Genomic DNA, 15,454 nt, shown 5'->3' with positions numbered 1-15,454 from the left:
AAATAATTGAAAGAACTTCCTGCTCTCTAATTAGTTAGATTGAATTAATTTGGCATAATAGGATTCTTTATGTAACTAGCAGAACGGCTTCCGATGAAGCTGTTTATGTACCTAAAAGATTGGTTTCTGATGAAGCTGTTTATATACTTTTTAAGTTACAAAATGCCTATTTTCTCAGTAATCTGCTGCCTTTAAATTAATTACCAGTACTCTGTAAATAAAAAAGCCAACAATTTAAACCTTTTTTGATTGCTGGAATGGCTTTTTATTTTCCTAATCTGTTCTTTAAAAGGCTTAGTATTGCAGTGAGCAAGATTTAAAGCCTCACCACCCCTTAGTGCTGATGGGGAGAAGTTTAAAATACTTCCTTAAAATATGCAGGTGAATGGAGAATCAGAGTTTCATCTATCTGTGCTTAATTATATTATGTACCTGCTCTTGAAGCTCGTCTTTTTTATTAACGTGCTGGGGCTTTCATAGTGTGCACCAAGCAGAATTACTGTTCTTTACCTTATGACCCTGTTGATCTCTGGGAACTGCCTGTGTAATTACATTTTAGGGCATCGTTGGGCGCTGATATTAGAAATGTACATATTAAATTTCAGTTTCTATTTTTTGACATTGCCGTAGCAAAAGCAAATTCTTCTGACCAACGTGCATTTGATAAGTGGGCTTTGGTCACCTTCATACTTAAGTACCTTGTCGGATGGTCAAATGTCTTTTTGTTAGCATATGGCTTAAACGAGAGATCCTGAGTCACTGCTCTCTCTCCGAAAAAAGCTCTTGTTTGAATTTCCATGTGCTAATATAATTCATCTTTGTTTGTGGTCTAGAAAGGCAGACGTGTGACACGAGGAGAGGGCAGCTTTCAATTTGTTCTCTTTCACCTTCTGATGCAGACATAGTAATTAATCTAAAAAATAATGAAATGCAGTTAATGAAAAGCTATCTAAATAGACAAAAGGCTTTCTCTGGCAGTGCATTAAAAAATACCAGTAGTTCCATGGATGTGCATGGTGCATCGTATAATTGAAAGAACTTATATTCCTTAATCAAGTGTAAATAATTTGGCCTCGTAGAACCTTCTTTAAAATCCAGAAGGCTTTTTTTCAGCGTTTCAAAGAAAGAACCGTTTAGATGCTATAATCAGCATAGCTCGCAGATCCTCTGTGGCTAGCTGAGCTAATATGTGTCTAATTCTTGTGACTGGGTTGTTAGTGGTTTGGTTTCTTTATGAGTTCAGGTTTCCCTATCATCCTCTTAAAAATACTTTTTAATGAGAATGAGTATGGAAAACTGTCTTTTAAAGTTCTGAGAGACAATCATTGAAACGTCTTTATAAACCAACTAGAAAACGATTACGAATTACCCTTTTAATCTTTCTGCCTGGAACTAGGAATGAAATAATTTAACTGCATAGGAAGCACTGTATGTTTAATTTTGCATAAAATATATTAGAACTGTGGAATTCAAAAGTATGATTACTGGCTGAAATGTTCCACATATGAAAGGTGAAATAAAAGGTTTTTAGTTTGGATTAATATTTAAATGTACAGTGTCTTCAGAAAAAAAACCTACTTGGATTTCAGATCTCCTCATGAAAGAAATGAGATTTTATATTTCAAAGACTGACTTTAAAATGATTTTAAAATCAAGGGCAGGGAGGAATATTGTTGAAGGGGAGCTTTTTTGAAAGGGATTCAACTTTTTTCACTATGTATTAGGGGAGTCTGAATTCTTACTGCATTGCTCTGTGTGGCTTGCAAAAGTATTTTATCCCAAGTGCTCAAAAGTGACTTAAATCCCCATTTAATGAAGCAGCTGCTATGCCCTACTGGAGAAGTTTCCAATAGCTGCTTTTAAGTGGCGGTATGAACATAATACTGTCAGAGTGACAGTCCTTGAGCTCAGTCATTCCTATCTGTAGATGGTAAAGCATAGACAACAGCAGTGGAAGATTTCTGATAATGTCCTTTAGGATTGCATCAGCTATAACCTTGCCTGGATCATTTCTGGAGGTTGCAGGATGCTGCTTAGACACGCTGGCCCAGTCAGTTCTGTTATCTGCCATTGCATTTTCTGCGTTTTGGGTATTAACGTTTTAAGAATCTCATCCACTGGCATCAAGTCGAAAGGCTTCGTACCAAATTTGCTGGTCACCATCAACAGAGTCGGCTTACAAAATGTTCAGTGGCATTGAAATACCATATTTTTCGGAGTCTGTTGAAGGGGTTGCCATTTCATCTCTGTAATGTATGGTGTCAAAAAGGCTTAACTGGCGGTTAATGGTGCCTCTGCATGTAGTGTAAGGTGCGTATTCTCTTTTCTTCCTCAAGCCCACCAAGGTACCAGGTTGGTCTCCAGGTTACGTGGTCTTTGGTCACCGCAAAGCATGAGCAAACTGAGCTCCCGTCTGACCAGTACGTATCGTGCAGGCAGGCTGGGAGGAGCAAAGCCTTGTAAACTCGCTGCGCGGAATAGCAGCTCGCAGGGGAAAAGACAATTTTTGCTCTACGGCTTGATTCAAAGATGTCTTAAGCTGGATTGCTTTCATGTCCGCTCTTGCTCCATATTTTGTCAATTTTGTTGAAGGAACGATGCCAAAAATTAACACTGTAAAAGGGTCGTGTTTTGCCATTGGGTAAATGTATGTCTGCTCTAGCAGCCACTGTCTGTGCACATTTAGTGACAGAATTTGGCTGTAAACTCAGGGAGATTTTTCAGCCAGTAAATGTCTTCACAGACAAAAGGTGTCAAATGCGTTGTTTTGAATACCCCCACCAGGTAACTTGACTGCGTTTCACGATGAAGGTTTGTTTTAGTACGTTTTGCTACCCCAGTGGGGTGTTTTTACCTATCTGTTTCTCGTCAACAGCAAAGTTGGGCAAGTGCCACTTCAGATAATTGCTTTTTTCTCCACGTTTTTCTCAACGTTGCTTGGCAAAGTTACTGTACGAGTTTTGAGATTTGTCAGCCTTTCAGGGAGAGAACATCATCTTAGCAATTGATGAGGGATGATTAAAGTGTAACGGTTTTATTTCTTTGGCTATTTGATATCAGCTGTGTTTTTAGGTTTCATGGATTTGCATGCTGTAAGACTGAAGGTTTCTGAGAGATTAGAAAAAAACCCCACTTTCCTGTGTTTCTTCTAAAAAGAGGAAAAGAAATCAAAGGAATTGAGAAGTATGATTAAATACTTTTTCTTATTCCAGTTCTAAGCAGTTGTGCCGAGATGATAATGCTGTACCTCAGAGCACTCCCGCGTGTGCTGGGAGAAAGCGGGGCAAAAAGATCAGGTTGCTTGATGGTGCCAGCGTGAGAACTGGAGGCTACCAGGTCTGCTGAAACAGGCAGTTTCCCCTCCTACATTAGATCAGAAGCAGTGCTGGGAAGCAACAAGGACGATAGTTTTCCTCCGTACAGCCCTTCCGAGATGCCAAAATGCAGTGCCTTTTGCGTCGGAGCATAGAGATATTTAACTTGGTTTATTTGTATTCAGCAGCCTTGGCTTCACACTGAGGTTCAGCTGCACCTCTGCAAAAGGTTTAAAGTCCTGTGTAGGTGCCTGCCTAGGGATTAGCCCTCAGGTCTTATGACTACAGATTCCTTTTTCATTAAAAGTTGATATTTTTATGCAGTCATGAAGAACTTGAAAGTAGAAATCCTCCTGTTGCCTGCCCCTCTGCCCAAGCTCGGGCCCTCTTCGGCAGAGCAAGAGCGGTCACTACAGTCACTTAGCACCTTGCCTTTGCATTCCCCTCCATGATGGACCAGCCCAGTTGCTGTGCATCAAATATGGTTGAAGAGCAGAGAATTACTGTCCTGCCACATACCCTGTTCGTGGTGACGCCATGATACGCTGCTGTTAAACCTAATGTTTGCAGGATCTACTTGTAAGAAAGATGATCCATTTCTTTCGTAACCTGTTAAACACTTGGCTGTTGCGACAGCCGTTATCCTCGCACATCTGAGGCCAGTTGGAGTACTTACTACACCTCGCTCTTCTAGGCGATCCCTGAACTCACAAGCTGGTGTTATAGTTGTTTTTGTGCAAATGTTTTTGATGTACTTGTTGAAATCCTTTTGTCCTTACAGCGGCAACTCTGGGGAAGGAGAATTTTGACTCCAACCTGTTAGATCGTGAACCTTATTTGAGTCCTAACGCTATGTTTATTTTTAGGCATCATTGATTTGTTCTAATTCTGGTCATCCCCTGCTTCCTAGAGCACCAAGTGCATGTCACAGTAAGGATCACCAAAAGCTGATTCCTCAGGCACCCTAAACAGAGCCACTTTGCTCTGGACCCCACTGGTATACTTTCAATCGGCAGGTTTGAAGATAAGCAACCCCCCTCCTCTCCTGCCTGCTTTTATTGAGCCAAAGCTTTAGTGTCTTTACAAAATTATTTTGATCCACTGTGAAGTTGTTGGGGTTTCTGTCTGTCTTTTGCCTCTTCATTTTCACTTTGAACAACTATGTTTTTATTTAATAACTGCCAATCTCTGCATAAATAATAGCTGCTCTTTTTTCCCCGTGCATATCTCTTTTTGGAAGAGGATTAGTCATACTCCCACTTTACTGTCCTTAGGAAGGATGCAAGAGAAGAGTACCTCACTCTTCAGTTGGAAGGTTTTAGTTCTTTAAACACTTCTCTCTTGGAAATTAGCACTGCCTACATATTCCCTGCAAAAGGAGTTGTCGGTTCCCTTGGAGGAAGAAATTAAGGAAAGGAAAAAAGCAGGCTGCTCCCAAATTTTGTGTGTCACCCTTCAAAGAGCTCCTTCCTTGAAAGTGTGAGCCTGAACTTGCAGTACATTATTTAACTGTGCTGAGAAGAGATGTTTCTGCGTTTTTCTCCTTTCTCCTTTTCTTCATGCTTTCCTTCCCCAGGGTTCTCTGTTGAACTGATGGTCCCTTTCCCTCTCATGTCAACAGTGCATGATATCCCAACTTCACAGCTTAACCTTAAATTTACAGTCAAGTGTCACAATTTGCTGTTACAGCCTCATGAGACTGTTTCAAGTGATTATTTCAGATCTTTAAATTAAAAAAGCTGCATACAGAGCAAGTGAGCAACATTCATAGCCAAAGCCTTCCTGTCAAATGCCAGGCTATAAAGGAGCAGATCCTGTTGAAATGGAGAAGATCCTGTTGAAAATGAGAAGTGGTCCTCCTGGGACAGGACCAACACACTGTGATTAGCAAGTGACGTGTATTCTTCCCTCTAACATGCAGTGGTGATGCCCTGTTTCGGAAAGAGGATGCAGAGTTTCTTGCTTCCTGTTTGCTTTAAAATAAACAAACCTATTTGGTTTAAAGTAAACGATGCTAAAATCTAAAATGGCTTAAGATACTAGAGATGGAGAAAGAGTTTTGAGGAGGAGCTGCAGCTAAGGACTTTGCTAGCAAGACCAGCGTGACCTCAGACCACTCTGTCATCTCGTTGCTCAGTGGTCTCTTTTAATGGCTGCACAAAAGAAAACTTCATACGCTATGAATTTGTAGCTGCTGTATGTGTTAAAATTCAAGGATGCTTGTGTTACCTTGTTTAAGGCATTTATTTGACCCTTCAAAATATGTCAGCAGAATGCATTAAAATAGTAACACTCTGTCTGTTTGTGACAAAGGATTGCTTGCTATTCCAGAATTGCAAATATAAATTTTAATGTTTTTCTCTTCAGTTATACCAGCCTGACAATATTTAATCCTTTAAGTGAACGACGCTGTGTTTTTTCATTCCTGCAGCCTGTCCCACGAATTATGGTTCAGTCTGCCAGTATTGATGCCAGTGCTACAAAGATAAAACAGGTAAGCATACCCTCGGACATGACATGCAGTTTTCACGTTCTCATGCCTGGAAACGAAAGGTGGTAAAAGCAACTGCTGGGATCGTTACTTAAAGCCTGTTGCACTTTTACTGTTGTTTCACTCTGGGACAATTAAATGCAGCGTGTGTTGCTATGTTTTCTTAGGTCCTGCAAAAGTCTCCCCGTATGTTGCTCGTTACACTTTTATATTTGAAAGCCTGGCTAATCATATGATTGCATTAGCAGTTAACTAGCTGAAATTTAGTTGTTTTGCTGCTTTAAAAGGCAAATTGCTAGGCTCTGACACTTTCTATAAACAGAACGTGTCTCTTATTCTGAGTGTTGAGCTTAATTCTCGATTTTACATTTCAAGCCAATTCATGATATTGGCGTGAAAAAAAGGCTTTCACTAAGCTGGAGAGAAAATAGACCCCATGATCTCCCACAGTTCAGCAGAACTTCAGTCTTATGAATAGCAAATCAGCTTTCTCCCACTGTGCTTTTATTGTCTTAGCAAAATGTGTGTTATCTGAAAGCCTAAAAAGGAAAGCCCAAAGAAAGAACAGAGCTCCAGAGTCCACGTGTACAACACCCTCTCCATAGAAAAGCTAAAAGAATATTTTTAATCAACTACAGCATTTTGATAAACTTTTCTTTATTATATTCTATTAAGCAATAGAAAGCTAGCCTTTGATTCAGAAACTCTTGTAACTCAATAGATTTCCTCTTTCTTCAAATGAAAGCTATGTCTCCCGTGAAAAAGGTGCTTCAGAATGGGGTGAAAGTTCTGCCAGTTGGGACACTTTACCACTAGATGGGATAAAACACTGTTAATTTTGAACAGTGAATAAAACTGCACACCTGAGAGTGAATAGATAGGAGATGCCTTCCTCCAACTACCTTTTCTCCCCACCCTTCCTTCGTATTAGCGGTCTCCTGCCTCCCACCCTCCCAAAGAGATTTAGAGACATCCTAATTTTTTAGAGTACATGTGCTGGCAAAAGATATTGATCTATCAGATTTAGTAAACTTTACAGCCAAGCAATACATCACTAAAATGGGCTGTTAATCTCATGAGGTGCAGTTAATTTTGTACTCTGAAAGTCTGCGGCGGTGGCGACATTGAGGTGGGAAATGGCATTTGGAAACGGGGACATAAGTGACAGTTTAGTTGGAAAGCCATGATTTATCAATCCTGAAAGGTAAGCCAAATAACTGTGAGAGACTTATAGATCATGGCTGTTTCACATTTCATATAAATCCTGCTGTTCAAACAGCAAATGACCATTCCTGTAATATAAATAATTTTTCAGTAAATATTGGGGAACGTATTTCTTTTACTGGACACTTTTCTTATTAATGGAAGAAATGAGCTGACAGGCCTCTACCACATTTGTAAAAGCTGACTTCAGATCAGCTTGCACCTTTTGGAGATGGCAGCTACACCAGGATTTAGATAAGCTTGGTGCCTTGATACTTCCCAAAGACACTATATCTGTTTTTTTCTTTTGGCCCAGATATTTTGGATATCAGATCTCCATAGTTACTATCCTCTTCTGTTTCAGATTACCCAAGAGGAAGCAGGGAAACAGCTGTTTGAAATTGCAGCGCAGACGTCAGAGGCAGAAAAGAGCCCAGAAAAGACACCCAAAGTGCCTTTGCAGCAGCCAACAGGAGACATCCAGGCGCAGGACTCCCAGGAAGGGCCACCGAGTCCTCTGAGCGAAGCCTCCAGTGGTTACTTTTCTCATAGCGTTTCAACAGCCACCCTCTCCGAAGCACTTACAGCAGGAAGCGATGCTGCCGTTCAGCCAGCAGCTCAAATGCCTGCAGTGAGTGACCTCCCAGCTCCTGCCGCGGCTCAGATCTCTTCTGACGTGCCCAGGCCCTCTGACAGCTCTTCAGAGGGCTGTCTCTCTGCTAAGAGAGAGAGTCTGCCTGCTTCCAGCCTTCAAAGTGCTCATGTGAGACGTAAAGACAGCGCTGAAGTGAATGGAAATGATGCTTTGAAATCAAAATATTTTGTTTCTCCTGTGACTCAGAGTGAACAGGTAAATGATGCCTCTGTGGCCACTGATGCAAAAACCTTTCTTTCTACCTCCACTCCAAAGAAGGAGTTGCTATCTAAGCAGTCAGTGGAGTCAGCAGGACAAGCCACTAGGAAAATGGAAACGGCTTCGGCCTCAGAACTGGGGGTTCCCAAACCACAGCTTCATCCCGACCAATTGTCCCAACCCAGCATTGCAGCCTCCCCCTTCAAAATCCAGAAAGTCAAGACGTCTGAGCTCAAGTCCTTTACAAGCATGCTGGGGACAGATCCTGCATGTCCACTAAGCACAGAAGAGCCGCAAGAAGGAGAAAAGAGCACACCTTCTGCACGAGGACTGAGCCATAACGGAGCAGGGACAGCAGACGAAAAACTGGAAGTGATTTCTGACTCTGAAGATGCCAATGAAATTCCTGAGTGGCTGAAAGAGGGAGAATATGTCACAGTTGGCACAAATAAGACAGGCACCGTTAGATATATTGGTCCCACAGACTTTCAAGAGGGAACATGGGTTGGTGTCGAACTGGATTTACCTTCAGGTAAAACATGCTTTAGTATGTGTGTAAAGCAGAGAACATTTCAGACTGTGTGCTGTTCATTTCAACGCTGCTTTTTGAGGATTGCCTAGTACAGTTTGAGAAATGTAAAAGATCTTTTCCTACTGTAATCTTTTCCAGTCTGCCTTTGTCAATCTAGTCTCACTGACCTCTGACTGGATTGTCCCTTTTCAGTTATTTCACTGGCTTCTAAGAACAGAGGTAGAAAACTCAATTGCTCTTATAATACAACAGTTTATAGTTGCAGGAGGCAGACCTTGTGCCCAAGAAGTTCTCCTTTGGACTTCTGTTCCAAGGATAAGGATGTCCAAAGTACAACAGGAATCGTGGGATTCACGTGAGCAAAGGAATAATTAGGCTAAACAACATGGAAAGTGTCTTAACAGACTACTTAGTCTCTCATAAGCTATTTTAAAATGAACTGTAAAAGTACAGAAGATGGTGTGTATACATATATACATACACATTTATATGAAAATCAGTACAAAATATTCATATATTGACTGTCAGGAAATGCAGATGATGTAAGGTCTCCTTCAGTTTCTGTCATTCCTGTCTGACTCTAACTTGTACAACCATAGGCTTCCCAGATTTAGGCTCTAATACACGCTTTTTGTGAAACGAGGTTGCTGTTCCTGGGCAGGGTCTGTTCACGTGTGCCACTGTAGTGAGAAAAACAGGGGCTTCGGCACAAGCGCTTTAAAGCGAGGGAGATGAGAGAGAGATGATGGCTGGCAGTTGTTTTCTGCTGCAGGCCCAGGCTTTAGGCCCCCTTTGTTTTGCAGGTTCATGTCAGCTTTCTTAAAGCTCTCTTAATTCTTTTAACTAACCTGCGTAAAATTCCCAATCTGCAGTGCAGACTCTGTTGGGTGAATCGGCATGTCGGGGAGTTACCCATGTTCATCTTTGCGCGCTTCCCTGGCGCTGGAACCGTTCACCAAGATCAAAGCCGTTTGCATGTACCCCGTGAGCATCAGCTTAGCTGCCCATGGAAGAGTCTACTGGCTAAGAGGTTTTCGGTCTATTGAGGACTCAACTGCTGATGTTACCGGATATTTATTTCCCTTCTTTTTCCACAAGGATTAAGTCTCTGATTTGTTGGAGCATAAGTGGCTTCTAAAACATCTGGAACTTCATTTAGGAAATAGGGCCAAAAGCTTGTGCCTTTGTCACAGTAAACTACAAACAGGGATTGAAGTCCGAGTCCTTGGCCACGGGAGGATGTATCTGATCCAACACAGGAATGGGGGTAGAGAGACGGGAACACATAAAACGAAAGGGATGACCATGTCCTTTCTGTTCTGTGGAGGTTTTATGACATGGTAACTGTAATTCCTCTCAACTTCAGACTCTCAACTCAGAAAACAGGCCAAAAACCTGTAATAAATGGCTTTTTTCCTTTCTTCCAGATAGTTGCTTGTGAGAAACTAGTGCATGTATTGCCAAACTGAATATTTAACAGTTTTGCTGAATTTAAAGCATTCCCTTGAATTGCAAGCAGGGAGGAAGAATAAGGCGGACTGTCCCGTTTCGATTCAGGTTAACCGTCTCCATAAAATGGCCTTGCCGGCGTTCAGCAGTGAAGTGTCCTGGCTTCGCTGGAGCCCAAGCCTGGAGCTAGGAGCTACAGGAATCAGCTCCAGCCTCTTGCTGTTGTAGGCAACTGCTTCCTCTAATCCTATAATTGTATTAAGGTCGGGTATAAAACCGCCTGATATTTTTTGTGTTCTGTACTCCTGTTGGAAAGCTACTCCCAATTCTTTACTCCTCTGACCGATAGACTTCTACTTATCTCAGGCAGTGTATCAATAGCCACTTTAGATCTAGTTTGCTCTCCTACCAGCTTTACCCTCCAGTTCAGCAAGTGCTCCCTCTGTTCTTGGTTGTTTACCTTTGTGGTGTATTTCTAGGGAACAGTCATTTTCCCTCTCAGCATTTTGTTTTGCTAGAGTAAAGCTCTTCCGTGCCCTCTGCTATAATAGTTTCTAAGTCTCTGATCATCATAGTGGCTTTTATATTAGACCAGACAATTTTTTTCTTCCTGCGGCCTGGTAGTGCCCCTTTCAGCACGACCCGCCGTTGTCTCCCCTTTATTCAGTTCCTCGACCACCTGTCTGCTTCCGTGGTGACCTGCGTGGCTCGGCATCGAGGGCATCGCTGGTGAGCTCACCCGTGAGGCTTGCCACGTTTCTTGCCTTAAAACAAAAACTATCTGGTTAGTCTGACAAAACCTGTAATTAGTATAACCGTGTTGCATTTTATACTGCTCTTCTCTGTCTTCAGGGTTGTTCTTTCCTTTGAAATTTGTTGAAGGATTTTGTGATGGTGACTCGACCTTCAGTCTACAGCAACCCCGTTGACTTACTTAACTTGGTCCTTCTGCTGATGAAGCGCTGGGACCACGAGTGAATTTGCTGCAGCGCAGGATAGTAGCAAGCTGTGTGCACAGAGTAAAAGCCATTTTGCATATCATCTTTCTTTCTCTTCTTGTCCAAGGTAAGAACGACGGCTCCATTGGAGGAAAGCAGTATTTCAAATGCAACCCCGGCTACGGGCTTCTCGTGAAACCGGGCAGAGTTAAGAAAGCCACGGGAGCAGCGAGGCGACGGAGCGCTGGGTTGAAGCTGCAAGGGGCAGCCGCCCCCGAGAACAGGAGGAGCGGCAACTTCTCCGGCTCAGCCTCCAACCTGGCGTCGCTGACAGCCCTGGCCAAGTCGGAAGGAGGGGCCGCGCTCCGACCGGAGAAGGGCCAGAAGAACGCAGAGAACCGCAAATCCTGGGCGAACTGAGACGGGCCACCGCAGCCGGGTGGGCGACACTATGCAACGCGGCCAGGGGAAGCGAGTCTTTAGCTTTGTGAAGCTAAACCAACTGTGTAAACGTCTAGTTTGTGGCAAACACTAATGAAGGGGGGGGGGGTTTCTATGCTTTGGGTGATTGACATGTTAATTCTTTGCCTTGTCATGGTGCTGGATCTACATCTTTAGTTTCCTGTTACAAATTGTGGCACTTCAGCGTAAGACTGATGTCAAACACCGGAAGCTCTTGGCGGCCGGCGGGTGTAAACTGTGGCGTCTTCCACCTTTCAGGGAAGGGAGAGACACATGAATAGTCCGAATTACTATACGACTTTCCTGTAGCTGCTCAGATCTGCCCGCGCACCAACGCCTCTCTCGGCGTGCCTGGCAGTTCCAAAAAAAAAAAAGGCCCAAAAGCAACGTTTCTTTTCTAATTTTGCAAGGGTTGTGTCCCTATAGAGCAATAGCTGGTGAAAGGGCAAGGTTGTAATGCTTCCAGTTAGGTAGCGAGGGGAACAGAAAACTTTATTTTCAGAAAAAAACATCCAAAACCCCTTTATTTTAAAAAGGAGCAACTCTTTTATTATGTGACCTGGGACCAGTGCCTGTTTTGATTGCTATTCTGTCGTCCCTCTTTCCTGTAGAAGTCGACACGATCTTCGCAGCTGGTTTGTTACGGGTGAGAGCAGGCCTGCGGTCCAGTCTTTAGGAAGGAGAAGACTTGAGCAGATTTGCGTGATCTATTTAGTGAGCGCTTTTGCCCTTTTTTCCCCCTGTTTCTCTCCCGAAAGCACTACAGAACCTTATTCTCATTTGCTCTGTCCTTTGGGCCCAGAGGGTGATTTTTGCAGAGCCATTGGGCGTGACTGCTTCGCTCCCGCCCGCTCTGTGCTGACGGGGCTCCTCCTCCCAGCAGCCCAAAACACTCAGATTTCTACCAGTTTTGCAAAGCGGAGGGTCGCTGTGCTTGTAACGGGGTTCATCCGTCCTATTTATTTTTATTTATTGCTTTTTAAATTACAAAACAGTTGCGCTTTACAATCACCCGCCGCCTCTCTTTGCACAGAGGAGCGCTGCCCAGCGCCACGCGGACTGTCGCTCCGGAGGGGAGGTGCCGCCGGAGCCGGCAGCACCCCGAAATAAACCCCGCCGAGCCGAACTGGCCTCCCCCAGACCGTTCTCTCTCTCCCAAAAGCAGCAGGTTTGGGCTGGCTTTTATACAAACTTGATTTTATTTTTGGTAACCCCGACTAGTTTTTAAACTTCCTGTTGCACAAATTATATATAACTGTACATGTGAATATATACATGTGCACACATATATATATATATATATATATATATATATCTCACACTTTTCTAACAGATCGAGGAAGGCCACACTTTTATATTCTAAGCTGTTTATATCATTTAGTAATCACAGGGGGATTGGACAGCTTGAGCAATGGGTATTTTATCTACAGGGGGAATATTTAGGATGCTAAATTAATGATTAAACTTTAATATGTAGCTAGTCTCTGTCCGTGCTGCACATGGGCATCTAAGTGCCTTAGCCGTCTGGTTCAGAGGTCCTAGGGAAAGATACATTGTCATCCAAGGAGACAGGGATGCTTAGTGAAGGAGGTAATTATGCTGATTTACTGTAATTAATATCATTTCTGCAGGAGGAATAAAATTAAAATAGAAACTCATCCGTAGCTGAAAGGCTAATGCAGCATGCGCAGTGCTGCCGGCGATCTGTATATCCCTTTGGCCTTGTGTAGCTAGTTTCAGTGTTTCCGAAATTTTCCTAAAGAAATTTTAATACAAAATGTACAGAGCAGCTTTTAAATACATTTTTAGAGTACAGGTTTTTCTCGTTCTCCTCTGCACGAAAATCCTGTCCTTTCAAACCGAGGGTGGGAGAGATTCAGTAACGACTCAGAAGCTAAAATCCGGAGGGGGGTAACTGCGAGAAACTGGTTTTATAGGCATGATTCATGCAACAAACCAACTTCTGTTTAGCAATATGACAAGTCTAGCTAATGTAAGACTGCCCGTTCATTAATGTGATGCCTCTTCTACTGCCTTGTTTTCTAAAATTATTTTTTAACACTTTTTTAATTGCACTTTGTTCCAGTGTGCTACAAAAAGTTAGCTAATGTGAAACATCCTCCCAACTCCCCCCCCCCCCCCCCCCCCCCCCCCCCCAGTCTCAGCATTTCATTTATTGGATTTAGGGATATCTTTAAAACCTCTCGATGTTTGCTAGATGCAGCCTGTCCCCCCAAAAGGGACTGCCTCTTCTAGGATAAATCGTGCTGGAAGCAAACGTCTGAAATACGGCTGCTGCGAGCAGGTTTTCAAATGGTGGGAGATTATCGGGGTGAAAAACCCTCTCTGTTAACAGAGCACCTGGTTGGCTTTGGGGGCAGCAGGGTTTTACTTGTATTTCTGTGTTTTCACTGTCTTGTTGGACTGTTGAAACTAAACCTCTCCTCAGTGTCCACCCTGACACTGCCCCAAAGATGGAGACAACCCAAGGTAGGTTATTTTCTGAGCCGAGTCGCTTGGATGTGGCACAGGCTCCAGGAAGTGCATGTCCCTTTAGTTCAAGCAGCTGATCAGAAAACATCATTCTGAAGGTAATACACTTTTTTTTTCTTTTTTCTTTTTCTTTTTTTTTTTTTTTTTATAACCAGCATTTGGAAAAGCCCTAGGGCAGCCCTCGCAGAAAGCGGGGGTGCTCTCCTGAACTGGATCAGCCCAGGCGCCGGGGCTGGCGCGTTAGTGACTATGCATCTTTTCCCAGATTTTCATGCACTTTACACAGGGAGGACGACTCTTTAACGCAGGAACTTGTAGCGAGCGTCCGCTCAGGCTTGCGAGCTTGCTTTCCGTGGCTGTGACCTGCGGATGGGTCTCAAAGTGCAGGAACTCGTGTTAGGGGGTGGCAAGCGCAGTGACCCGTAAAGCCAGGCTGCCATAGAGACCCACTTACGCTGCAGCGGAGCTGTGTGAGGTCTCTTCCCTGCCCGTGTCGGTCCTTTGCACGAGTTGTGTTTCAGCAGTGCCTTATCCCTGGGTGAGAGGCTAACGCGGGGAGGGGGCAGGTTTCACGCTGCCCTCGAGTCCGTACAGGGAGCTCTTAGCAAAGGACGAGCGAGATTAAATAAAGCTGCTGGCTGGTCCCACTACAAGATGCAAAATCCTCTTGCCCGCTTCTCCCTGCCAGCATCATTTATTAAGCGCGGTAAGTGGTGGGGTGCGGATGGGGCTGCTCCTGCCAGCGCCGTCCCCGCACGCTGCCCTTCTCCAGCCCCGGCCGCGGCTCGGCGCAGGAGCCCCTGGGTTTTTGCTTCTTCGCCAGCATCTGGGGGTCTTGGAAGAGCCTTTTCTAACTCGTCTTTCCATTGGTTTTTGTAAATGTGGTGGGTCTGTATATATGGAGCGGCTCTTCATGCTGCGGTATGATGCATTCATCAGCGGTGGACTTTAAATGAGCTAAAATCCAAAGATCCTTTGTAATGATGAGCTGTAAAGTTTGTAATGATTGCTGTACAATACTAAATGCCTGTAATATTGTATGATACACGCGACGCAGCCTGCCCTACCCAAATAATAAACACCTTCCTTAGAGCCTGCGCATTATTCAGACCGTTGGGTCCCCGGGCCCGCTGCCACTAGCGTTAGAGCTGTCGAAGCAGTGGCTATTTTCGGCATATTCAGCTTTTTGGAGGTACGAGGGGCTTGGGTGGGGCCAGCGGCGGTGGAAGCAGGAGCAGCGCCGGAGCCCTCCTGGGTGCCTCCCAGGGGGTGGGAGGGTGTTTAGATGCCAGGCAGGTGTCACTTATGAATCATCACTTTAATTAATGTAATGGGATTGGAAAAATTAATAACTTTTTTTTTTTTTTTTGCTTTGCTTTAAAAAAACAAAAAACAAATTAGGCATCTTGCAGCAGCTGCAGGCCCAGAGAGGCCAAAAAAAAGCTCAGCGCAACCAGCCACCAGCCTTGAAACTTGCTGCCTAAAAGTCACAGGGTTTGGTTTTTCTTTTTTTTCCCCTTCTCTTTGTCAACATTTTTTTTCTCTGAAATACAGCTTCATGCAAAAACACCTGGGAGGGGTTAGGGAGGTGGGTTTTTTTTTTTTGGGGGGGGGGGTGGTTTGTGTTTTTTGTTGTTGTTTTTTTATTTTAAACAACAAACAGCATGTTGCTTCCACAATCCCGGCTCAAAGTCATTTAGCAAAGGCTGCTCTTATCAG

General features: G+C 43.7%; 1 protein-coding gene across 4 annotated transcripts in view; it reads left to right on the top strand.

The window, feature by feature from the left end:
- KIF13B (kinesin family member 13B) overlaps window positions 1-14,827 on the top strand; it is a 124,219-nt gene extending 109,392 nt beyond the window's left edge. For all 4 annotated transcript variants that reach the window (XM_026101998.2, XM_026101997.2, XM_026101996.2 and 1 more), the window contains 3 exons: window positions 5,746-5,808; window positions 7,373-8,393; window positions 10,908-14,827. In XM_026101998.2, coding sequence (XP_025957783.2) covers window positions 5,746-5,808; window positions 7,373-8,393; window positions 10,908-11,200 — 1,377 coding nt within the window. In that variant the 3' untranslated portion in view covers window positions 11,201-14,827. The remainder of the gene's footprint in view (window positions 1-5,745; window positions 5,809-7,372; window positions 8,394-10,907) is intronic.
- Window positions 14,828-15,454: the final 627 nt, after the last annotated feature.

This window comes from Dromaius novaehollandiae, chromosome 3 (assembly GCF_036370855.1).
Source record: "Dromaius novaehollandiae isolate bDroNov1 chromosome 3, bDroNov1.hap1, whole genome shotgun sequence".
Classification (NCBI taxonomy): domain Eukaryota; kingdom Metazoa; phylum Chordata; class Aves; order Casuariiformes; family Dromaiidae; genus Dromaius; species Dromaius novaehollandiae.
The sequence above is the reverse complement of the archived record's forward strand: the minus strand, read 5'-3'. Positions and strand labels throughout refer to the sequence as shown.